Source organism: Onychomys torridus, chromosome 5 (assembly GCF_903995425.1).
Source record: "Onychomys torridus chromosome 5, mOncTor1.1, whole genome shotgun sequence".
NCBI classification, from domain to species: domain Eukaryota; kingdom Metazoa; phylum Chordata; class Mammalia; order Rodentia; family Cricetidae; genus Onychomys; species Onychomys torridus.
Genome location: NC_050447.1, coordinates 88,711,368 through 88,736,170, shown reverse-complemented (window position 1 = coordinate 88,736,170; position 24,803 = coordinate 88,711,368). Strand labels below are relative to the sequence as shown.

The 24,803-nt window shown below is 42.0% G+C and overlaps 1 protein-coding gene across 8 annotated transcripts in view; it reads left to right on the top strand.

The window, feature by feature from the left end:
• The window catches only part of Pard3 (par-3 family cell polarity regulator), a 539,860-nt gene that overhangs the window by 237,270 nt on the left and 277,787 nt on the right, over positions 1–24,803 (top strand). For all 8 annotated transcript variants that reach the window (XM_036187591.1, XM_036187588.1, XM_036187587.1 and 5 more), the window contains one exon: positions 16,675–16,806. In XM_036187591.1, coding sequence (XP_036043484.1) covers positions 16,675–16,806 — 132 coding nt within the window. The remainder of the gene's footprint in view (positions 1–16,674; positions 16,807–24,803) is intronic.

The following is a 24,803-nucleotide window of genomic DNA, read 5'->3' as shown; positions in this document are numbered from 1 at the left end:
GCCCCATGAAGTCCCTTTCTTATTTTGTTTCTGGTTTCTCTCTTCTTTCTTTATAGGAAATTTCTTTCTGCTTTCTGCCTGACCTTCTGGAGATATTTTATACAAGAATGAGCAAATACCTGTGTTGGCTTAGGAAGTGTATCCAAGAATTCAGAACATTATAGATGCATAAGTATAACAGCACACTTCATGTTTTTTTTTTTTTTCTGTTTCTTCCATCATTTCCCCTAGGTTTCCCTTTGGAATGGAAGTGCGCTGTCTGGTCATAGTGCGACTCCCTTTTTTTGTCCCATGTTATTTAGCCCAGTATCCACTGTAGTATATTAACATTATTTCCTGAGACCTTCATCACCTGCTCCTAGGGAACCCTACCATCCCATTTTGCCATGCCTCTGATCTCTCACCCAATGAGCTTTAAGCCATGTTTTCATTTTTCATGGTTGTATCTGCAGAATAAGATTCTGTGAACATGTTTCACTGTAGCCAGTAAGTAATTTCACACAGCCTGTGAAGAGAAATGTGGAGGTGTTACCACACAGTGCCAATCACATTCATATCAAAATGGGCACAGCTTGAGATTGATTTGACTCATCCTTTGCATCTGTGTGAAAGTTCCTAGTGTAGTTTCTCTTAATTTTGTTTTACATTCCAACAAACTCCTATCTTTATGAGTATTAGTTCAAATGAAAATAAAAACCATGGGTATATACATCTAAAATGAGAAGAATCAGACCAGAGATATAGCTCTGAGGCAGAGCCCTAACATGACACACACAGTCCAGGCTTTAGTCCCCAGCACAATGACACTATAATAATAAAAACTGGCAAGAGTCTTAAAAGGGCAAACAGAAGGCAGTGTAGTTTTAGGTTGTTGGTACCTATTGATTTAGCTGTTAGCCTTACTCTCAAAGAGTCTGAAAGGAACCACAGTAGATTGCTTTCTCCTTGAACCCAGTTTGAGCCATGTGAGGATTTGAAGTAAACAGTCCAAAGAAGCCAAGTCCACTTTCTGAATAGGCTTCATGGCATTTAATTTTTGTCAGGATTAATTTATAGAAGTATTTACAAGTTTACAAATAAGTGAAATTTACAGTTCAAAAATATTTGTTTCAAGTAGGCTTTCATCCAGTCAGGTTTGGCAGTGGTCTGAGCATAACCAGGCTCTATTTGTGACTCATTTAGTATCTTGGGTATGTGACTTAGGTGTAGGTACAGCAAACAGATCATTTTCTTTTCCTTTTTTTTTTTTTTTTTATCATATTTCAAACATGAAAGTGTTTAATACTTAGAATTCCTTTCTCAAAAATTGGTGGAAAAGTCTGCAGAACATGCCTGCCCTGGTACATATCCGGCCTGCTTCTAAGCAGGCACATCCCAGCCGTCTGCACACTAGATATTATTTTGTTCTCACAGGAGCTTGCCTCACCTGCATAATGGAGGCTGAACCTCCAAATGCTGTGAGTGGCAGTAGACCAAAGAGCTTCCCTTTAATTACTGCCATTGAAATGTGAAGTTTCCCACCACTAAATTCAGATAGGCAGAATCATTTGTATGCAATGCAGACTCTTCCTTGCTGAGGCTCTGGGGAGTGATCATCATCCTTCCCACTTCTGCTGCAGAGGAAGGCATGCAAGGGGCATATTGAGATGCTTAGAATAATTAACCAAATGCACTTCTGCCTCTGTAGTAAATAATATGTATCTGTCATTGTGAAACACCAGGGAAACCAGAAGAATAGAGTAATGTAAAATCACCTGTGTCTCTAAAGCCCAGTAACTCCAACATTGAGATGTTAAAGGTGGGTAGCCACACCACCGCAAACAGGCTTCCATCAGATCCCCGGAGCTAGGCAGGGTGGGACTTGATTAGTATTTGGATGGGGATACCGGTGAAACACACATACGCATAAATGCACACGCATAAACACACACACACACACACACACACACACACACACACACACGCGCGCGCGCCGCACCATCTCATCTTTGCATATCTGCACACTCAATATTCCTATATTTTTCTTCTACTACAAAGATTTTCTATTTGAATTTTATTAGACGACATTTTAAACAATCTGAAATATTCTACTGTACAGTTTTCTCTGATTTATGATCTGCTCACTGTTGACCATATTTGGTTTGTCTCTTCTCACATTGTAAATATCCGTATTGGTACACAACCCTGAATATATTTGCTTTCTTAGAAATGGTGATTTAATCAACAAGACTTGGTCCTACTATACAGAATAGTATTCTCTGTTGCCCGTGCCACACTTCCCAAAGGCAAGGGCTGGGTTGATACAAGCCCCAAGATGACATCGTGTCCTCACAAAGGAAACAGAAAGGTAGTGGGTAACAATGTGGTTTTTTTTTTTTTTTTGGTGTGTGTGTGTGTGTGTGTGTGTTTGTTTCTTGCTTAATTGCTCAGTTATTAATTTACTAATCTTGTCCAAAGATATGCTGGGAACCAGAGAGATGGCTCAGCAGTTAAGAGCATTTCACAGAGGACCCAGGTTTGATTATTTCCAACACTCACATGTTGGCTCTCAACTGGAGTCTGTTAACTGTAGCTCCAGTGGATTTGATGCCTGCATGGGCACCAGACATATGGGTGGTGCACAGGGCTGCATGTAGGTAAAACACCAATACACATAAAATAAAAATACATAAATCTTAAATTATATGTTGTTAGTACTGTAAATCATTTCACATCTATCTGTCTGTCTGTCTCATTCCATGTTTCTATGTTTTCAGCTATGAAAAGACCTCCCTTTTATTTTTCATATTAGGAAAGAGGATGGGAAGAAAGATTGCTTGCTGGTTGACACAGAGCACGCAAGTATAGTTCTTCTGAATCCACGAGAGCCCACCCATGGTGCATGATTTTAAGATGTTGTAGATTATTGTCAATTTATAGTGGGCCTTTGGGCTGTAAAGGCAAAGGCAGATGGATCATCAAGAGGGATGACAGTGTATTCTTCCACTATGGAGTTTAGGGCCAGCATGCACAGGCATTCCTGATGCTGAGTCTGCTAGGCCTCTGAGAGTAGGTTTCTGTGGGATTCTGGGATTCTTTATATACTTTATTTGGGTATGAGAGGTGGAGGAAGCGTGGAAAGGGAATCTTGCATTTTTTGGATTTCTCTCGGGTTTTACTCAGTCCTGTTTGCAATATCTCCTAGCTGTCTACCTTTCCACTGTATTAGAGACAGTGTGGAAAGTGCCTTGTTAGGCACTGTTTTTCACCCCAGAGTTCACAAGCAGTGACATTTATTTACCTTGCGCAGGGTGATTTTAACCTGTGTGGATACATAAGTCACTTCCCTGCCTCCCTCTCTGGTCCTCCTTATTCTGAGTCAGTATAGCTGTGTGTCTGAGCCTGTGACCTGGTCATATAAAAAGCAGCAGGGGGCACTCAGCAGAACTGGCAAGCTGGGAGTTTAGTGGGTAAGACTGTGCCGCCACAGAGTGGTGTCACAAGCAGCGGTCTCCCCTCCCCCCTAAACGTTGACAGGTGAAGCTTTGATGAGTCATTTACCTCCTCCCTTAGAAATTAAACAGCGGTAGATTTAGCATGAAGCTACACGTTGGCAAATTTCCAAGAAAGAGCCTTTTCCAATTAGCAGAAGGGAAGAAAGCCATAATAAAAACACCTCACGATGCTGTCAATGGCTTTTAAATTATTCATTGGTTTTTCAGAGAGGCTTTGGAATGTTTCTTAGCCTCTGGCTTTCTTGTTCCTCTATTTACTGGCCATGCTTAGTGTGTTCTTGAGGTTCCCTGACACATGAAGCCACTTGGAAAAGGCCTCTGCCATCTCTTTCCCTTTAAGAAATGAGAGCCTTCTCCTAACTTTAGAATGGTGTGTGTGTTCTCTAGAAGTTCATGTGGATGCATGTGTGCTTGTGTGAGTGTGGAGGCAAGAAGCTGGCAATAGGTGTCTTCCTTAGTTGCTCTCCACTCTTTTTTTGAGACAGGCTCTCTCACTGAACCTGCAATTTCAAAGCTTTGGCTAGGTTGGCTGGCCCGTGAACTCCTGGAGTCAGTCTACCAGCCTCTGCCTCCCTAGCACCAGGGTGACTGAGGCAGGCTACCACGGTGGGCTGAGGATTCAAGCTCAGGTCCTTGTTTTGTTGACTGAGCCATCACCCCATCATTTAAATATTTTTCCAGGATGCTCTAGATGAAGCCTAGGGCCTCATACATTAGCGCTTTACCCCTCAGCTGTTCTCTAGGTTTTGAAATTAATTTTAATAGTTGTTTCCTTTAGTATATTTTAAGGCACCACAAACATATTTACTTTCTATGGTAATATGACTGTGCTTTTTATTTACCAAGTAATGAGAAGTATAAGAGGCAAGTAAGTCCTTTGAAATCATGAAGAAGTATAATGCCAAGGTGAAGGTTGTGTGTGCGTTCATGTAGACAGCAGCTGTCCTTACCACAGAGGGGAGTCTGTCAGCAGGATGGTTTAATTCCCAGCAAATGTCCTAATTTCTGTGGTATTGATTTTGCTATATCTCATAAATATTAGTATTTGCAGAATATTCTGCCTTACATTTGACTTTCTAGTCTTCGTGTCTATTAATGTTATTTGTTGGGCTTTCTGTGGTTGACATTTATATTTTTGCCTATATTATTTCTCCTGAAAGTAAATTTCAGGACTGTATTTCAGAGACTATCCCTAAATGTGAACTTATGTTGACACCTCTTTTTTAAAGTTAGATTTCTGAGCTCGACTTGCTTTGGAAGATGTATAGTTTTAACATCACTGTTGTCTCACCTAAGTTCATGATTAGAAAGTGTGAAGTACTTAGCGTAGAGCATTGTGAGAAGTCCCAGGCCTGCTGGAGGATGTGTATGAAAGGAACATGAAAAGAAGTGGCATACTCTTCTAGTCCCCAACCTGTCTTGTTGAACAGCTCCATGTTTCTCTTTGAGTGTGTGGTAATAATACTTGTGGGTTTACACAGGGGGCAGAGGGAAGGAAGAGAGGAGAAGGGAGAATGGAGAGAGGGAGGAATGGGAAGAGAGGATTCAAATTTGGTTCTTGCTTTATTGACTGATCCATCAACCTGCCTTCTAAATCATTTTCTGTGGGGCCTAGAATGAGCCCAGGCCATTATGGCTGCAGGCTGGTGCTTACCCCTCAACTGTACTCTTGTCTAGAGAGGGGCAGGGAAGCGGGGAGTCTTCAAAGCTTCTCTGCCCACTCTGGAACTCCACCCTTTCTGTGTGGTACCCAGTGTATAGAAAGTGGATAATCTGCTTGCTGGTGAGGAGCCAGGAGCCTCTGCAATCACAGCCCGAGAGAGGCTGAGACTGCTGACGGACAACCTCCAGTTCAGCTGTGCTGCACAGTGTGACCCTGTCTCAAAAAGGAAGTGAGGAGGAGAGGAAAGGGAAAGAACACATAGGCTGTCACAGTTATTCTGAGATGGCTTCCTTTTAGGTATTATAATAATAATGATAGTAATAGAAATAGTAGTAGTAGTAGTAGTAGTAGTAGTAGTAGTAGTAATAATAATAATAATAATAATAATAATAATAATAATAATAATAGAATCTGGAGCATATATTTGCTTTTGTAACATTTAACTTCTTTTCATACTTGGATTACACATTTAATCACTTTAAAATTGAAGCCAATTAAAATGAACTTATTCTAAGTGCTTTAAAGCTGCCTTACAGCTAACTGTGGATGGAAACACTGACTCCTCCTGTCCAACAGAACCGGAACTGGAAATAGCATTTCTGTGTTGATGGCAGTGGCTGGGTTCTGGCCTTAGTCATCTCTCATGTTTACTGTGTGCAGAACTTTTCAGTGCAGGAGGTTCCGACTCCCAGCTTCAAAGATGGGAACTTCATAGCTCATTCAGACTTGACACCTCCGAAATTTGAGCATAAGAAATGCTTACATTTGATATGTAGATTAATCATTCATATCAAACCCCCCTGTACCCTGTTCTAAAGCGTTCTCTGCTTACTTCCTTTTTTTCCCTTTAGTGATTTTTATTTATGTGTATCTTGTCTGTCTTCTGTCTGTGTGTACTTCATGTGTGTTCAGGTTTGCACAGAAGCCAGAGAAGGCATTTGGACCAACTGGAGCTAGACTGCCTTGCTCTGGGAGCTCCACTCAGGAACTCTGAAGCAACAGCAAGTGCTCCTAACTATTAGACCATCTCCCCAGCCCTTCTGCTTACTATTTTTTATTTTATTTTATTTTCGAGACAAGGTCTGTGTAGCTTTGGCGCCTTTCCTAGAACTCAACTCTGTAGCCCAGGCTAGCCTCGAACTCCCACAGATCTACCTGTCTCTGCCTCCTTAGAGTTTGGATTAAAGGCATGCACCACCACTGCCCAGCTTTTGCTTACTTCTTTATTCTTCTATTTATCTATGGTGTCCATATTTACCATTCCCCTTTACATCCTTATCCATTTCAAAACCATTTATCTCTCTGGTTTCTATTCTTTGTAATATATCCTTCCAAACTATTGGTCAAGTTGTAAATGCAATTTCATATATTTTATATTTCTGGGAGCCTAGCCTGTAACAGCTGAGCCATTATCTCTTCAGCCCACAATTCAATTTTTTTTTCAAAGTAGAAGCTGAGGAGATAGCTCAGTCAACAAAGTGATTGCTGTTGTGAGCACATAGACCTGACTTCAGTCCCCAGAATGTGCGTGTTAAAAACCAGATGCAGTGGCAGCATGGTGTGCAACTCCACTGCTGGAGGTGGGGGCAGTGGACCCCTGGCTTTCTGGCCAGCCAGTGTAACTGAGAATGGTTGAGCCTCAGGTCAATGAGAGGCCCTGTCTTAAGGGTGGACAGTGCCTGAGGAATGACAGACAAGGTTGTCCTCTGGCCTCCACATACACCGGAGCCATCCCTACACACAAACACGAATACACATGTACACACATATATGAAATATCATACACTAGTACTCTTGATCAGCTGGCTGTTAAGAAGCTGTTCTTAATTATTTGCAAGCTAAGTGTAGATGGAGTTGCTACAGTAACCACCCCCCAATCCTAATGGAACATCAGAGATGGCTTCAGATTACTCCCCCCACCCCTGTGACAGCTTAAAAGGAGGTCCTGCTGAGACCCAGATCTTAGATAGCTGGTTGCAACATGTTTTTCCTATTGAAGAGCTCTATGCCCTGAATTCTTCTCTGTTTCATGTATTAAAAGAATTAAATTGGACTCAGTGCCATTTGGAGCTTTTAGTTAGTGGTGGTTATAATCATCAGGACAAGAGCCTGCCTCCCAGCACACCTGGTCCAGGCTGTTAGCGACACGTTTCTTCTGTCTCTGTGATACATTTAGGATATAATCGGCTTTCGTGTACTCTAAATAGTACAATTTGTGTTCAAAATTATGAAGTCCAAAGGTGCTATTGGAAAAAGATTTTTACCATCTATAAGTAAAAAATCCCAACTGAAGTTGGGATCTTTCAGGAACACCTTCAGAGAGGCACACACAGAGCACAGAGGGAAACGAGTCTGTTTTTCCTTCTTTCTCAGAAGCGAGTACCAAGAAAGAGTCCTGAGTAGACAATATTGACTTCAAAATTCTCGAAGTCTTCACTCACTTACAAGGATTTTGGCCTTATTTCATCATTTAAAGTCACTTGCATATGAAGCTTTTGATGATTTTGCTTGTAAATTTAACTGTTTCATGTCACAAAGTTGGATCCAGTCTCTAGTAGCCCTCCCATTGATGAAAATATCAGCTTGGGGCAGGAGCACCCATAGCGTGGTTCACCTCAGTGTGTCCTTGGTGCCCTTATGTTCAGCTGCCTTTGGAGTTGTGAGTTCCAGCCTAGGGTTTAGCAATGTAGGAACAAAAGTGGTTCTCATTTGTATTAGGCAGCTTTACTCTAATGTAACAAGATAGAGTTAATTGGATCATGACTAACCTTGACTTGGGGTCCTGGATTAGATCTCAGCATTAACAAGACCATGAGAGGAGAAAACATATGGGAAAGAACGAGTTCTAAAGGTTACCAGTCCTTTGACAGTTCCTTCTAATAGTTTCAGAAACATGGCAGCTTCAAAGAAGGATGGTGTCAGAGGAAGCCGGACAAAGAGTGTACTAGGGCTCTTTGTACCGTCTTTGCAACTTTTTCTATAAATCTAAACATTTTTCCCCAAAAAATATAGTACCAGAACTTAGCGCTGTAGATATCACCCACATATATGACTCAGAGGTGATCTTAGCAGCCAGGAGAACAGAACGTGTAGGACCAGAGTGCACCTGGTGACTCTTGAACTTGCTGACACCCAGGTCATACCCCATTGTCTTATTTCTCTCTAGAAATGAGATACTTTTAAAGTTCTTCATCTGATTTTACTGATTACCGATGCATTGTTAGAGCCTTTCTGTTGTAAGTCTACATTTGATAAATGCTCACTGGTTTCAGATGGGATGAATTGTTATGGCTGCAAATCCACACTTTTATCTCTAATTTATATAAGCTACCCAGATGCCATCCTTGGTCCTTTCCTAATTTAGTCAAAGTAAAATTTTTGGGAGTGGCAAGATTTCAGCAGAAGGACTCAAGAGTCTCTTTATCCCTTCATTACTTTAGAGTTATAATGTTTAATTGTGACTTGGGGTGCATATCAGTGCCCTGCTCCCTTTGTCTGCCAGAGTGGTGGGTAGAAAGTCTTTATCCTTTAGAAGTCTCACCTCCGTTTCTCCCTGCTTCCTGTGGAGAGGTGCAGTTCCCAAACGTACATCTCCAGAAGCAGTGCTTTTAGTTTATGAGCAGTATGCAGGGCAGGATTATGACATGGCTAAGCATTTTCAGAAATGCACCCATGGCCATAGCTTACCTGAGGAAGCATTTGGAAGATGCGGAGGAAAGCTGAGCGATTATAGGCAAGGAACCTGCTCTGACACCCCCACCTGTTCTGTCAGTCCTCTAGACCTTTTAAGCTTAATATTTTTTGAGAACGAAGTGTTTGTACTTTGCTTTGGCAGGGTGATGGCAAAGTATCTTGATTTTGAAATTTGAGTAATCTCTTTAAATCCACATCCGATGAAAACTGTGTAGGTACATCCATCTGAAGACTTAGATGTGTGTGTTCGATGATGGTGAGAATGAGACCCAGTGGTCCTGGCACCTGCTGTTCACTTCCTCTCCCTGCCTCCCAGCATGCTGCCTCCTTCCCTTGGCATTGTCTTGAAAGATTTCGAGGCAACATGCAACTTTATTTCTACTATTAGATTCGAGATAAAAACATTTAGAGTCATGTGTTTATGAAAGAAACGGAAATGTGAATAGACCCTTCTTACCTCCAAATACAGAAGTACACATACTGTAAAATGTTTTTGAGTTGCTTTAGATTTGATTTATTTTTCAAAATTAAACAGCAGTAATCCAATAAAGCTCTTTGTGTTGTTGTAGCTCAACAAGATGAGCCAGAGATTGGGGGTGTGGCTCAGTGAAAGAGCCTTTGCCTAGCATATGACAGGACCCAGGTTTTACCTCTAATGGGATACTCCCCATCCCAACACATGCACACACACATTCCCAGTCTCTCGGAGTGTTTCACACTTAGTCTAATGTGAAGTACTTATGTGTTGTTTTCTCGTTTTCCACTTTGTTGGAAGAGTGGGCCTTTGTTGTCAACTTGACACAAGTTATAGGAACCTGAGAAGAAGGAATCTCAATTGAGAAACTGCCTCTAATAATTAGCCTGTGGGGAGTTTGTAGGGCATTTTCTTGATTGACTGTTGATGTGGGTACTTGGGCCAATACCACCCCAGGGAGGTGCTTAAGAAAGGGGCTGAGCAAGCCATGAGGAACAAGCATCACCCCTCAGTTGTCTGCTTCAGTTCCTGCCTCCAAGTTCCTGCCCTCACTTCCTTCAGGGATGGACTCTTACCTGGAAGTGTAAGCTGAAATGAATCCATTCTTCCCAAGTTGCTTTTGGTTATTGTATTTTATCACAGAGTAGGAACCTAACTAAGATGAGTGTGTAGTCAGAATAGTAGTCCTGCTTTCTCTGGCTGATTGCCTATGCTGTCAGTCCAGGAACGTTAAGTGGCCATGTTACTTTCTTTGAAAGGTCTTACCAATGAGACCATGAAAGCTTTTGTTCTCTCTAACTGTTCCCTATCAGCTCTGTTCTGTAGCATCTCAGAATTCAGGAGAAAGCACTTTGGTAACTCGGGGAAAAAAGTAAATTCCCCTCTCAGGTCCTCCTCCCCAACCATCATCATGTTTTCCAAGAGAAAAAGGATTCTTACTTGTGTGTGGGAAGAGGTTCTTGTAATGAGACACACTTGGCAAGCAGATGCTGTACTGTGGTTGCTCTGAAGACTAGGTAGTATGTGCTGGTCTCCTGCTATCACTGCCGTAAATGTAATTCATCCCTGGAGACTGCACTTGCTGTGTAAAAACTTAGGAGGTCGGGGGTGTGAGAATCAGTGAATATCAGAAACTCCTCCCTTTCCCATGGAAGCTAACTGTAAGTAGATGAAGAGGGAGTTGTGGCTTCTCCTTACCCAGAACCACTGAGGAATGGGGTGCAGTGCTGGGTCCCTGCAGGACCCCCATTGGCCCACATCTTACAGAGCATACCCTGTAGCTCCCCAAGTCTGTTTCTTCTTTCATACACAAGGGAGTTAAGTCGGATTCTCTCCAGCAGTCCTGGTAGCTTCTACATTCTACCTCGAGGACTTGGAGGGTGGCGCACTGCTCAGCTTGTGCAGAGCTTGGGGCTGACCCTGACTCTGAAAAAGAAAAGGTGCATAAAGAAATTACCTGGCATCGTGAGCTATTTCGGTAAATGAGTAACAAATAAGGATGTTGCTCCAAAACTTAAGAGCCTAAGTGAGTTTGGGTATTTGACATTTGATGCTCTGGTCTGTTCTCTGAGCCTGTCAGCTGGCTCCAGAGAGATTCAGACATCTTGACCATCTTTTCCTCAGGCCGGAATCTCTACAAGTTCTGCCCAGCCCTCTTTATATAGGAACCATCCATGTTTCTAGCACATGCTGACCTGTGTTCCCAAGGATGGTTTTCTTGTTTGAGAGGAACATTGTCACCAACTTCTGCAAAATAAAACCAGAATGCTTCCTTCTGCTTTTATGAAGTCTTTCAACTCAGAGGATTGGCTTTATCTGGACATGCATTGTAGGCATTCCTGTAAGTTTTACATGGACCTTCTGGAGTTCAGTGCCAGCAGGCTTTTGACAAGAATCTTGTCATTCTCGATGAGCTAAATAAGCAACTGGAGATGTTTCTGTCACATATAGAGAGTGATAGTTCAGAATTTTAGGATGTTAGATGGTACTTCTAAAATCCCAAAGGGGGAAAGCATAAAAATTAGATGTGTACAAAATAAGGGATAGAATTTTATATGCTTCCATTTTGCTTGGATAACTAATTATGATGAATAATATATAGATGTCTAAGTTTTCTGTATTATTATAGTTATGTTGGAATGAATTTTGTATGTATATTCCTAATCCTTTATCTTTTCCATGACTCTGAGGAGTTATTAAGTATAAAGAAAGGATAGGAAGGAAACAGTACATGCACACTAGCATTGTTTATACATACTTAGGAGCTGGTCATTAGCCTAGGGTAAAATGAACTATCAGAACAAGGTGTCTAAACTTTTAGGTAGTCCTGTACTTCCCAGTCAGTGCTTTTCCATCTTAATTAAGGACTGCTCATGATGTGGCTGTTGTCATTGGAAGCCCCACAGCACCAGAGCCCAGGTCTATTTCCTTCACATCTGTATGGATTGAATATTGTTTCTGTTGATCCTGGCAACCTCAGCATGTGGCCTTTTCTCTCATTATTAAGTTGAAGACCCTTTTCAGTAGAAAGGAAATCAGATGTCACAGTCTCTTCTGGGTTACTTCACCATGCTTGCATTCTGAGCTGCTGGGAAGAAAAATAAAGGATCACCTGGTCCCAAGCTCCATGATAAGCTGTCATCTGGCTGATAACTGTCTGTTCCTCAATGACTTGTGGGTAGGTAGTATACACAGTGTGGGGATTTGACAGGGCATGACTCATCTCCTGGCTGGGCTAGACCAAGACAGCTAGAGGTCTTGTTCTGCAATTTAAAACAATAGTTTACTCCTGTAATTTTTCCTTTGGAATTTTTGGACTTCAGCTAGTCATGGGTAATGAAGATTTCAGAAAATTAAGTCATAGATAAGAGGGCTGTACTTCAATATAGCCGTGCATGTGGGGTAAGCCATGCCAACACAGGGCAACTCACCTTGCCCTGGAGTTGCCTGAGGTCATGCCTTTCAGCACTGAAACATAACAACTACTAGACTCTCTGCCCTCATTTACAAGGTAGCTGTTGAACCTTCTTTTGATGGGTAAGCTAGTCTCATAGTTCTGGTTAACTATCCTGAAAATAGTTTTCTTTCCTCTCTGGGTGTCATTTCTTGAACAAATGATAAGCTGTGGCTGCTGAGATGGCTTGGTGAGGTTGAGGAATTTGACCATCCCCTGGACTCACCGGGCAGGGAGGGAAAGAACTGATTTGTCCAGGTTGCCCTGTCTCCCAAATGGCACATGCCCTCGCCTGAATGAATAAATATAGTAATTGAAAAAAGGAAAGGGTGTTAAAGTGCAAAATTGAATTCTTTTAAAGTCATGACTCCTACGTCAAAAATTGTGTGAGTTCAAAGTCTTAACATCACACAGGAGTCCTCAGGATCATGTGATACAAGGAGGGTGCAATGTGAAGTTTTTATACGTTGAATATTTTGTATTTTACAACATCGTGAGACTTAGTGGCTTTTAAAAACATCCATGAAATTGTAATTGTGCATCCATCACCATCATGGTAATCATGAAACAATCTGCATGTTCCCAGCATTCTGGATAAGGTGGGTTGTCAGGTTTCCAAGAGAGAAAGCCCTCCTTTAGCCTGCTAGAGTCAGCTGCTGTCGAGCAGTGGGTGGCTCTGTGGAATTTCTTCTTGTTGACTTGTGGTTGGCTTCAGGAGGGGTGTAGTGGAATTCTCTTACCTGCCTTCCCTGGAAGAGGTCTATCCCACAGGCAGCTTGCCAGGGAGCTGAAAGTTAATATGCATTTCCCAGGCCAGGGACTGTCTACACTTGCTGATTGCATCAAAGCATTCAGGTGACAGAAGAGTCCCCTATCACAGCAGCCACACCTGCTTCTCTCTGACAAGAGGGACGGTCTTCCCAAAGACTAGTGGCTGTATGGGACAGCCTCTTACGTGGAAAGTTTATAATTAAAAACAAAACAAAACAACAAACGGACAGTGGTTCCTCACACTATTTTTTTTGTATATAATCTTTTAGATGAAGTCCTAATTTAACTGTAATAAATCATTACTTATCATTAGCAAGCTCAGTTGTCATTACTGTTTTATGGTTTAATAAATCATTATGTTATCTGCACTCTCTACTTATTTATTTAGTCATTCATTCATTCATTCATTCATTCATTCATTCATTTTCTTATTTATTTATTTACAGGGTATCTCACTCTGTAGTCTAAACTGGCTTAGAACATACTGAGTAGCTCAGGCAGGCATCAGACTTGCTGTGATCCTTCTACCTCAGACTTATGTGTACCAGGATTACAAGCATGTGCTACCGAGCTCAGCATATTTTTATGTCTAAAGGAAGATACTTGCTAATGTACAGTTTGACAATTTGCTATTATACAGAATTTTTGCATTACTTTGGTTGGGGGGTGAAATAGATTTAAATGGATATATTTTTAAATTTATTACTAACCTTTTATGGACTTTTACAAAAATAATATGACGGGAGAAAAGATTTGATAGTTGGGTTTTCCTGACTGCTGCTGGGGCTTGGCCATTTTCTGAAGGATCAAACATACCATCATGGGCTGTCACTGTTGGGTCTCTGAAATGCAGTTCCAACTGAAGACACAGGATAGGCTTCTTGTCCCTTCTGTTCAGTGGCTTGTGTTCTGGGGAAGGAGCTGTTAATAATTACCTCAGTGATCAGATGGCGGGGAGAGAATAGAGCTGGCCTGGAACTAGCCACAGCTCCACCACTCTTGATGTGAAAGTCAGACCAAGTCACTCTTCTCTTTGTGGCCCTTTGCCACTTAGTCCCTAGAATGCCTACCCTTTCCGGATGACTGGAACTTACTGTTAGCATTGTTATGGTGACTTTTCTTCACCATTTCCCGAGTTCATTAATCAGAGATATGTAGACCTTTTCTAGTAGAAGGTACTTCCTACCAATATTTATTTTCGCCACCAAATGTTGTTTTTGAAAAGCATGTTACTTAGTTTTACTTTATGTGTCTTTGTGTGTGCCTGTATGTATGTATCTGCACAGTGTGCAAGCCTGGTGCCTGTGGAGGTGAGTGGGCGCTGGATTCCCTGGGACTGGCATTACAGGCAGTTGTTAGCTGTCATGTGGATACTAGGAACTGAACCCAGATCCTGTGTAAAAGGAGCAATCACCATTCACCACTGAGCCATCTCTTTATCCCCATTAGTCACCAAGTTTTAAAAGATGATTTTATTTTTATGAGTTAATAAAGACTTTTCTAGACTTGCACATCGAAATTTATGTTGATCAATGTAGGTTTGTTTATTTTCGTGAGTCATACTATTAGATAAATCCATGACTATCTTATGCTTGCCATATTTTATGGTAGAATTCCATAAGGGAAGAAGAGAGCTATGTCCTGGCCCACAGCAAGGTCTGCAGTATGCCAGCCTCTTACTGTGTGGCTTTGTTTCATTTTTGTGATATTGGTAGCCTGTGTATTTAAAATAATGCCAGGGGAGGTATAGCAATGGGTAATGTGCTTGTTGCACAAGCATGAGGTAGGTCCAGAGTTTGCATCCCCGGGAGCCAGGTAAACAAAAATCCTGGACACAACAGCATGTGTGTCTGCTACCCCAGCACTGAGGGAGGGAGGGAGGGAGGGAGGGAGGGAGGGAGAGAGAGAGAGAGAGAGAGAGAGAGAGAGAGAGAGAGAGAGAGAGAGAGGATGGGAAGGAGAGGGAGGGATGAAGGGAGGGAGGAAGAGAGAGAGACAGAGAAAGAGAGAGAAAGTTGTTTTTTTGTTTTTGTTTTTTTTTTCTGGTTTGGAGGGCCCACCATCCAGCTCCCAAATAAATCACACACAGAGGTTTATTGTTACTTATCAGTGCCTGGCCTTAGCTTGGCTTAGTTTCTTGCCAGCTTTTCTTATCTTTAATTATCTTGTCTGTCTTTTGCCTCTAGGCTTTTCCTTTTCTATTCCTGTAGACCTTTCTTTGTTACTCAGTTGCTTCTTGTGTACCTGGGTGGCTGACCCCTGGAGTCCTCCTCCTCCTCTCTCCTTCCTTGATCTTTTCTCTCTCCAGATTTCTCCTTCTATATATCCTTTCTGCCTGCCAGCCCCACCTATCCTATTTCCTGCCTCACTATTGGCTATTCAGATCTATATTAGACCATGAGGTGTTTCAGACAGGCACAATAACACAGCTTCACAGAGTTAAACAAATGCAACATAAATAAAAATAACACACGGGAAAATAATATTCTACAAGAGAAAAAGAGATTGTCTCAAAAATGACAGGGATGTAGAAAAAGACAAGTTGACCTCTGGTCTCTGCACGCATTCTTATTTGCAAATACATGAATACACCCTCTGTACAATCACATGTACACACACACACACACACACACACACACACACACACACACACACAGAGCAGGGGAGGAGAATGAGTAATAACAGTAAAATATTGCATAGTGTATTTACAGTTATTATAGAGAATATTATAGTTGCTTTAACTTCTCATACAACCTGAGTTGAACTGAGGGTTGCACTTTTAAAGTATTCTTATTGAAAATACTTTGTATTTAGTTATTGACCGAAAAAACTTGACTTCCCTATCTCAGATGTTTTCTTTCTTCTCAGAAAATTGAAATCAATTTTTGCAGTTCAAAAGTTAGAGCCTGTTGTTACAATTTGAAAGAAGCATTCCATACTGCACTGCATTTGGAACTTCTATGGTGAATTGAAAACGTAGTGAACAAATACTCATGTAAAGACATTGCTTGTCATAACCATGTCAGGATGAACAATATTTGTCTATCATGTGTCTGTATTATGATAGGCTGACATTTCCTTGATCTTTAAGTTAATCTTGACAGCAGTCTTGTGATGTAAGTAACAGAAAAACCCAGAGTCTTAAATCTTTTGCCCAAATAATACTTCAAGAACCCAAAGAAGAATAAAACGTATTGTTTCTTTTTTGTTCTCAACATCTTGGTAACTAATTGGCAATATCTCATTGTCATAATATTGGAAAAGAATAAAAGAGAAAAGCCTTGATTGAGAGTGTGAGTCTCTAGAAATACATGCCACTTTTGTGTATGTACATTTGGCTGGAGATGGATTTGAGTGACAGCGTGGAGGATGCACATTCTTGGCCTACTGTGTGCATTCTGTGCAGCCATCTCATGATGTCCCCATTAAATTTCCCCATCCTGGCACTCACTGGCATTTCTGGGGTACAATTTAGATGTAATGTCTTCAATTTATTTTGTATAGACTTGAAAAAATATTTCAAATACATAGACTAAATTCCCCCAACATCAGAAAACCCAATTGTGTCATTAATTTGTGAGGTCTGTGTTTTTATAAAGATGTCCTTTTTTTTCATTTTGAATAGAAAGATGAAAACTACAGGAGCCTCCCGAGAGATCCCAGTAGCTGGTCCAACCAGTTCCAGAGAGACAATGCCCGCTCCTCTCTAAGTGCCAGCCACCCAATGGTAGACCGGTGGCTGGAGAAGCAAGAGCAGGTAACGTACCATGTCTTTGCTAGGCATCATTGTTCCACAGCCAGCAGTTGGCTAAATGTGCTATATGACATTTTGTTATTGCAGTATGTGGAGAAAAATGGCATTCCAGATCTGTGAAAGGGTGTGATTTAATCACAGAGGGATATATTTGGTCTCACAAGTAACATCATTTTTCTTTGTGATTTTGATATATATAAAAAAAAAGCTTGTGTTTATCAAAAGGTATTGGATTGAGAAGCCACACACTTTCTAATTTCTCCTCAAAGACGGAGCCTCTATTTGTCTCTCTTGAGGCTATTTGAAATACTTGATAGGCGGGATATGAAGAAAGTGGTACCCTTCAGTCTTGAGCTTAAAGCATCTTCCTCCACAGAGGCTTGACAAATGCTGATCCACTCAGTAAATCTGGCACCAACACCACTACACCTGGAAGAAGACGTTGGCGCTTCCTCATCAGCAGGATAATTAGTTACACCTGGCTACATCTGACGGGCTGAGAACTACAAAAAGACAATAAACAAGTCAGATTATGATTTTGGCCAGATTCTAGCACTGTTGTTCCGGCTGGAAAGAAGGAACAGATTCCTCCCCCTTGCTGGCCATTCCTTCCAGCTGCCCTCCTCTAACTGTGATTTGCTTAGTTAAATGCTCTCCATGAGTCCTCTGGGTTCAATGCCCGATACCCATCCCTTCGGAAGCTTTCTCTTCTCTTTATTTTGCTGTTTCAAATACAGTGAGGAGAACTGCATTCTCTGGGTGTAAGAATGTAGTTAATCAAACAAAACAAAACCAGCCTTCTGTGTTGACAGTTTGGGGTCCCTAGAGTAGAACAGATGGCTGTCTTCCTGTATTGGATGCCATTTGAACTGACGAGGTCTGGAAGCTTCTAGATCTTTGCTCTTTGCTTCATTTCTAAGTAAAGAGCTTGTGTGTCCCCTCTCCACTCTCCTCCACCGCCCCCCTCTGCAATTGTGACCACAGCAGCTTTGCCAATGGTAATAAACAGCAGGCATGTGTAGGACAGATGTCTGCCTTGGTGCTGAGCTAGCAGGCCCTCAGAAGGCAGATGTCTTGTTCTTTGTGGGGGACTCATCTACATATGGAACATGGAGAAGTCTCCCTCTGTGGGGACATTGGTGGATTTCACATCTACAGCATAGCAGAGGTGGTGGACCTGCACTGGGGTCAGGCTGGACTTGATCTCTAGACACAGGGTCTGGCTTCACAGGGATGAACTCACCTTGTTTCTAAATGCAAAACCCAGGAGGCAGAGGACTGTCTATCTTTCAGAGGGTGTCCCTTTTCATGTTAACCTTGGGATCTCTTCCTTTTGAGCCTGCTCAGAGGAACCAGGAGGGACCTCAAAGTGGCGTGGCTTGTTGTTGCACTTTGAGTTTTCCTTCTTTGACCATTTTCCCTCTGAGAAACCAGGAAACAAAAAGAGCAAGAAACTCTTCACTTTGATGTCAGAGAGCGTTTGCAGAAGCTCGCAATCCTTTCAGCCACATCCTTTTTTCTGACTGTGCATAGAATGTTTTTAATATTGGCAGATAGTGGGTCATAAGCTGACTTTGTCTCTGTGCTTTATTGCAACTGATAAAAATCTTATCTATGAGTCGGCGCAGACCTTAAAAGCTCTTGACTGCAGGTAGTTAGGGCTAGAAAGTGGAGGGACGGGAAGGGCCGTTTGCTAATTGGGAGCCTGCCATTTTCACTCCTTGTCTCCAACAAGCCTGATCCCAATTAGCAGAGGCAGAGAACAGAACTACAAGGCAACTCCAGCTGCCATTTCCGTTCTGGGCTGGGAGTGACTGCCCTGACCTTTGGAGAAAAACCTCTGTTTTAGGGTTCTTTCCATCAAGGAAAACGTCACCTAATTGCCAGAATGTGCTGAAGAATAAAAACTTAACCTAAATGTTTGATGAGGATGCAGTTCGACTAGCTTAGTCCCTCCTCAGCCCCAAAGTAATCCCCCTACCCAGTGGACTGCCTCAGTTCTCAATGAAAGGAGTTTAAGAAGTGACAGAGTCGTGTCACATCCATGTGTGTTTATGTGCACATGTGTGTTTTAACTTGACGTGGTAAAGTGGTAGGTGTCTTGGGTAGACAGGTTGTGGGGCTCCTGTTTACACACAGTTAGCCATGGTTGCTTTTGTTAAGGGATCGCTTCACCTTTCCTCCCATGTGATTTACATCTTCTCCAAATTAAAAGAAAGAAAAAGACAAAAGAAAGTCTGATTTTACATAGTCCTAGCACTATCCAGATGACATAAGGAAAAATAAGTTTCCAGCATATGAAATGACCCTTATTTTGTAATTACAAAATTAGGAAATGGCTCACTCAGAAATCTGATTACAGCAGCTGTGGACTGGCTAGCAAGCTGACTCATGGGCCGTAATCTGAAGACATGGATGCTCTGTGCAAGTTCAGAGTGGGAACAGCCAGGGCTCTGCCGTGACCACCATTCCTGGGAATTGAGGCCCAGTTCTGGTGCTGCCAAATGTTGATGGAAAAAATGCAAGTCCTTAGCCACTAAATCCTAAAATTGCACTGTTTTCTATTAAAAGGAAAGAGATTTGTTAATATTATTTCCCATTTGGCAAAGATTTGCAAAATTTGTGCAGAAGCAAGACATCATTATTTTGTTTTTTAGCAGCACTGTGAAGGTAGAAAGTTAAAACCATCGAGACTGTTTTAAAATTAAATTTAGTTATTATTATAGAATGCTAGGTACTTTATTATCACAGAAATCTAGCCTGTTCACAATAACACCAAAAATAATGCCAACATTTGAGGAGAGCTGACTTCCCACCCTGCTGTTGCTGTATTGCAAATTACTTTGTCGTACGTTGATAACAAATGACTGCTATTAGGAGGCAATTTTAAAATTATTTGTTTTAGAATGCAGTGATTGGTAGTCTCCATGTATAGGTATCATGCATTATTTTTCATGATCCCTACATATTTTCTACTTTTATCCCCAATGTCCTGTGGAGAGCAAGCGTGGAGAAGGGCCCTGATGAATGGTCTGCTTAGAACACCCTGCCTTCCTGGAGAAGCCTTGCTGGTCACAGGCAGGGCACTTTGTTTCTCCTGAGAGAGAAGCAACATTTTTACCCTTTCACATACTTGGCAACAGAAGCCCACCGTGAACCTGGGACATGTGTGTCAGCCTTGGAAACCTGCACTCCAGGCAGGCGGATGTGCTTTGTGACTCTGGGCTCGCTTGCTGTGTGCGAGCCCTGTACCTGTGTAGGTGGAGGACTGATACTGTTAGCCTTGGCCGTTGTGTGTGAAGGTTGGGTGACATCATAGAAGTTTCGTGCAGACCAAGTCTGTGCTCCGACACTCATGTAAAGCTGCCCCCCTTTCTCTTCATTTTAGGCAAGTCAAGGTTATTCTCTGGAGTTGTGAGTGACCTTTTTAGAAAGGACTGTTTATGGTAGGGCTGGAGCTAGAAGCCAGGGCCTTGGACATGGCAGTGCCCAGCTCTGGTTTTACTGTCTTGAATCTCATTTTCTCCCTCTGGAAGTGTCATTTGGAGGGCTGAGCTGGCTCACTGCTGTCCCCAGTGTACATCCTTTCACAACTGGAGTCTTGATTTGGTGGCACTTTATCAGATTTAGAATACAGTTTGATCTTCTTAAATCATTTTTTTTCTGAAGAATATAATCTGACACAAGAATTAATTTATTGTTTATTCTTGTGCCCACTTTTTTCTTTGTTTTTTTGAGACAGGGTTTCTCTATGTAGCTTGTGCCTTTCCTGGATCTCACTCTGTAGACCAGGCTGGTCTTGAACTCACAAAGATCTGCCTGCCTCTGCCTCCCGAGTGCTGGGATTAAAGGCATGCACCACCACCGCCCGGCTTGTGCCCACTTTTATATCTCCTTTTGTTTTGGACATATGTATGTAGTTGTGATGGAATTAAATGTAAGGGTTCCATTTATGCATACTAGAATCCTACAAGTCTTCTGATCACTTCTGCTTAGCTACTTGCTAAGCATATGGGCCTCCTTGTGATCTGATGGGGTTGGGAGGCAGCTGTCACTCAGTCACTTCTGGAGCTTAGCTGTGTCCTTCAGGGGCTTTTTGTCAGGACTGTTTTATTATCTGTCTGTCTGTCTGTCACTGTCTGTCTGTCTGTCCTTCCTGCTTTCATTGCTTTATGGAATTAGAGGTATGTCCCACCATGTGTCGTGGGGGACAGAATTCAGGCCTTCATGTTATGAGTCAACCACTTACTAAAGGATCCCCATCTGTCAGCCTCTGTTTTGTCCTTTTCACTCGCCATGATTACTACTTCTTTGATTGATGGAGCTGAAAGCCTATAGGGAGCCAAGAGATAAGTCAGAAATTCTGAGCAAAAAGCAGGTCAGGATTATGTGTGTGTGTGTGTGTGTGTGTGTGTGTGTGTGTGTGTGTGTGTGTGTGAGAGAGAGAGAGAGAGAGAGAGAGAGAGAGAGAGAGAGAAGAGAAAGAGACAGAGAGACAGAGAGACAGACAGAGAGGCAGAGAGGCAGACAGAGAGAGAGATTATTCATGGAATCTTGGTGTTTGCTGCTTTTCTTGTCCGTAAATGCATTGCTACATTCAGGTTGTAGATCTTGCACATTGGATAAAGATGCATCATCGTTTTATAAAGCTTTGACCTTCAGGTGGCTTTTCCTGTGCTCACTAGGGTCAGTCTTAAAGCCTTTTGCTGGAGCTTTGTGCTCAGATGATGAGGACAGGTGAGTCTCTATGCTGTGCACACATTATTCACACATGTGGGTCTCACTGTCTTTTGAACACTTGCTTGTTATTTCTGTGTTTCAACAGAGAGAGAACTACCATTCTTTCTAGAAATACTAGTTAAGAAATTACATCAACATTTTTTTTTTTTTTCTTACAGTGTCTTCTTTTCAATACCTATTTCTGATAGCCTGCCTGGAGAATATGAATCATTCACAAGACATTTTTTAATTTGGGGTTTTGTGATCTGGACTGGGGACACTTTTTTATTTGTTGTTATTGTTTAATTGGTTCATATGCAGGCTTTTCCTACACCGTCAACTTGGTCTTGGTACAGTCCTGAAAACTGTCCTTTTAAGTGTTAAAATGGTTCATTCAGTGGTTTGTTTTTTTGCCGGCTGTGTGTCCTGTGGTATTTCTTTGACGATTCTGGATTGGTGGGGGACTGTCTTCCCCTTGCTTTTTCTGATGTTTGTGGCTGCTGCTTAAGTTCTCTACTCAGTAGTCTCTCCATCACAAGCTAAGTCAGATCTTTAAGTAGCTGAGCGATTATGTAGGGATTAAAGTGCTGGAAAGAAACATGGTTATTTATCCAATATCCACCTGAAGGCATTGGTGGGCTGGGACTTTTGAGTTTCTTTTCACATGCTGGTATTTTTCGTATTCCTGTGTGCTAAGCACAGGCTAGTTTGTTCCTGTTTTCAACGAATCAATCTTTAACAGGTTTAGAGAAGGCCAGTTCCCACCCCCTTACCCGCTCTACCCTTTGCTTTCTTCAAGAGTTGCAATTTCCAAGTTGCAAAATGAAACTGTAGTGTCAGTATTTGGTGATATTAGTTAACCCCTCTGGTAAACATGTGTTTTCTTGTCTGCCAATCCTTTCAGTTCTCAGAAGAAATTCATTAGCTGGCCCTTTTGTGTTTTAACTTCTACTTAGAAAATAGAAGTATGGTGTGGATACAGCCTCATTCCCCCTCAGATGTCTTGATTTACCTGTGGGTGCTCACACTGCCCCTGTTCCCCTAAAGAAATTCATTGACTTTGGCATGCCAAGGTCTTCCCGTCTCTGCTCTGTGCCCTTGTAAATCAGCTCTTCTTCAGCAGATGTGTGTTCAGCTGACTAGAGCCTCTCCTAAGCCTTCCTCAAACCAGGCTCTGCCCCCTTTTGAGTTAGAAAGCTTGGCCATGTAAAGGCCCTTTGACAGATCCTAACCCAAGCCTCCATCTGAAATGACATCAATGTTTCTGCTCACCGCTCTTTCCTTGGTCACATTACTGAAGTGAGCTTGCCTTGGCCTCTCCCAGTGTCCATGTAGAAACAGCCCAGGCACTGTGCTTTTCATAGCTGCAGCATCTAAGAAAGCTTTACACAAGTTTCAAGAAATTGAGGGGGAAAGTTCATCACATAGTTCCACACTTTCCCCATCCCATGTGTCATGGTGGGTTTTCTTGAGTGTATTATAGCAATAATTTTATAATGCTATTGGAATGATAACTAAAAACTGCAGCCTTTCTTTCCATTATTTTTCAGACATGGTCTCATATATCTCAATTTGGAACTCTATTTCTGTGATAAAACACAAAGCAACTTGGAAGAGGAAGGGTTTGGCTTCCAGGTTACTGTACATCATCAGGGGAAGTTAAGGCAGGAACTGAAATAGAGACCAAGGAGGAATGTCTGCTGCTTACTGGCCTGCTCAGTCTGCTTCTTATAGCATCCAGGACCACGTACGTGCCTAGGGGTGGCACTGCCCCTACATTCATCATTAATTAAGAAAATACCCTACAGATTTGCATACAGGCAATCTGAAGGAGGCATTTTCTCAGTTGAGGCTTCTCCTTTCCCAATAACCCTAACTTGTGTTAAATTGATAAAAACCTAACCAGGATACCAGGCTAACCTCGGACTCAGCATGTAGCCTGGATGACCTTGAACTTATGATCCCATTGTCTGTCTCTCCTGAGTAATGGCATTATAGGCATATTCTCACCATCCCCAGTTCATGTGGCTTTAGGGGTAGAACCAGCACACCAATGCATACTAGGCTACATTTCTAGCTTCCAATATTTCAGCTTATAGGTGAATCTAGGAAAAATTGTTGAATATCAAGACACATGTCTTATTAGTCAAAATTCTCCAGAGAAACAAAACTGACAGAATGAATCCCCATCTGTCTGTCTGTCTATTATCTGCCTACCCATCTATCACCTATTATCTATCTAGTATCTATCACCTAATATCTATCTATCTATCTATCTATCTATCTATCTATCTATCTATCTATCTATCTTCTGTCTGTCTATCTGCTACCTATCTATCATCTATCTATCTATCTAGTCAGTATTTATTAGAGTGGCTTACAGGTTATGATCTGATTATTTCAACAATGGCTATCTCTTGCTAGAAAGTCCAAATGTATAATAATTGTTCAGTCCTGGAGACTGGTTGTATCAGTTGGTTGTCAGTATTCAAAGAAATCCTGGAGAAATAAGCTCTTATGCCTATTTTCAGTGAGGGAAAGAATTGGCCAGCAAGAGTGAGGGCAAGCAGGCAGAGAGTCAGTGCACCCTTCCTCCATGTCCTTTATATTGGTTGCCACCAGAAAGTATAGCCCAGATTTAAGGTGGGTGTTCCCACCTCATCTAGATTTCAGATGGGTTTTCCCACCTTGAATGATCCAATCTAGAAAATCCTTCACTGGTATACCCAACAGCTTGGGTTTTAGTTAATTCCAGTGTATCTGTTTGAAAACTAAGAATAACCATCACAACATACACATTTTATTCAAGAGTTGTGCATTTACACCATTCATACTTCTTGACAACATTGGTTGCCATATAGCATCTGTGACAGAGAGGACTGAAAAAGTGTTACAGAGAAAAAGCCCAAGGGTTGAGGGGAGATGGAAAGTCTGTCTAAGCCAAGTCATGTTCTCACTTTGAAAATGGTTTGATGGAGGGTACCACCTTTCTTCTCTCTGTGTTGGCCTGTGCGGTTCCTCAGGGACTGCTCTCTAATTGAACTCGGATGTGAGTGCTAAGCAGCTCACACCATCAGCTGCTCCTGCTGGTCTCTGTGTGCCCTAATGAGGTCTGCTGATGGAGGAGGACTGACTGGTTCTGGTTAGTCCTGGGAGATCCCCCAAGTCTGTCTGAGCCTTGCTGAGCTGCTGCGACCCAGTTAAGTGAGGTTCTTAGAGGACATGAGGAAAAAAAGTCCAAATATGCTGTTATAAGCTGAGGCACTTGTCAATTCTATTAG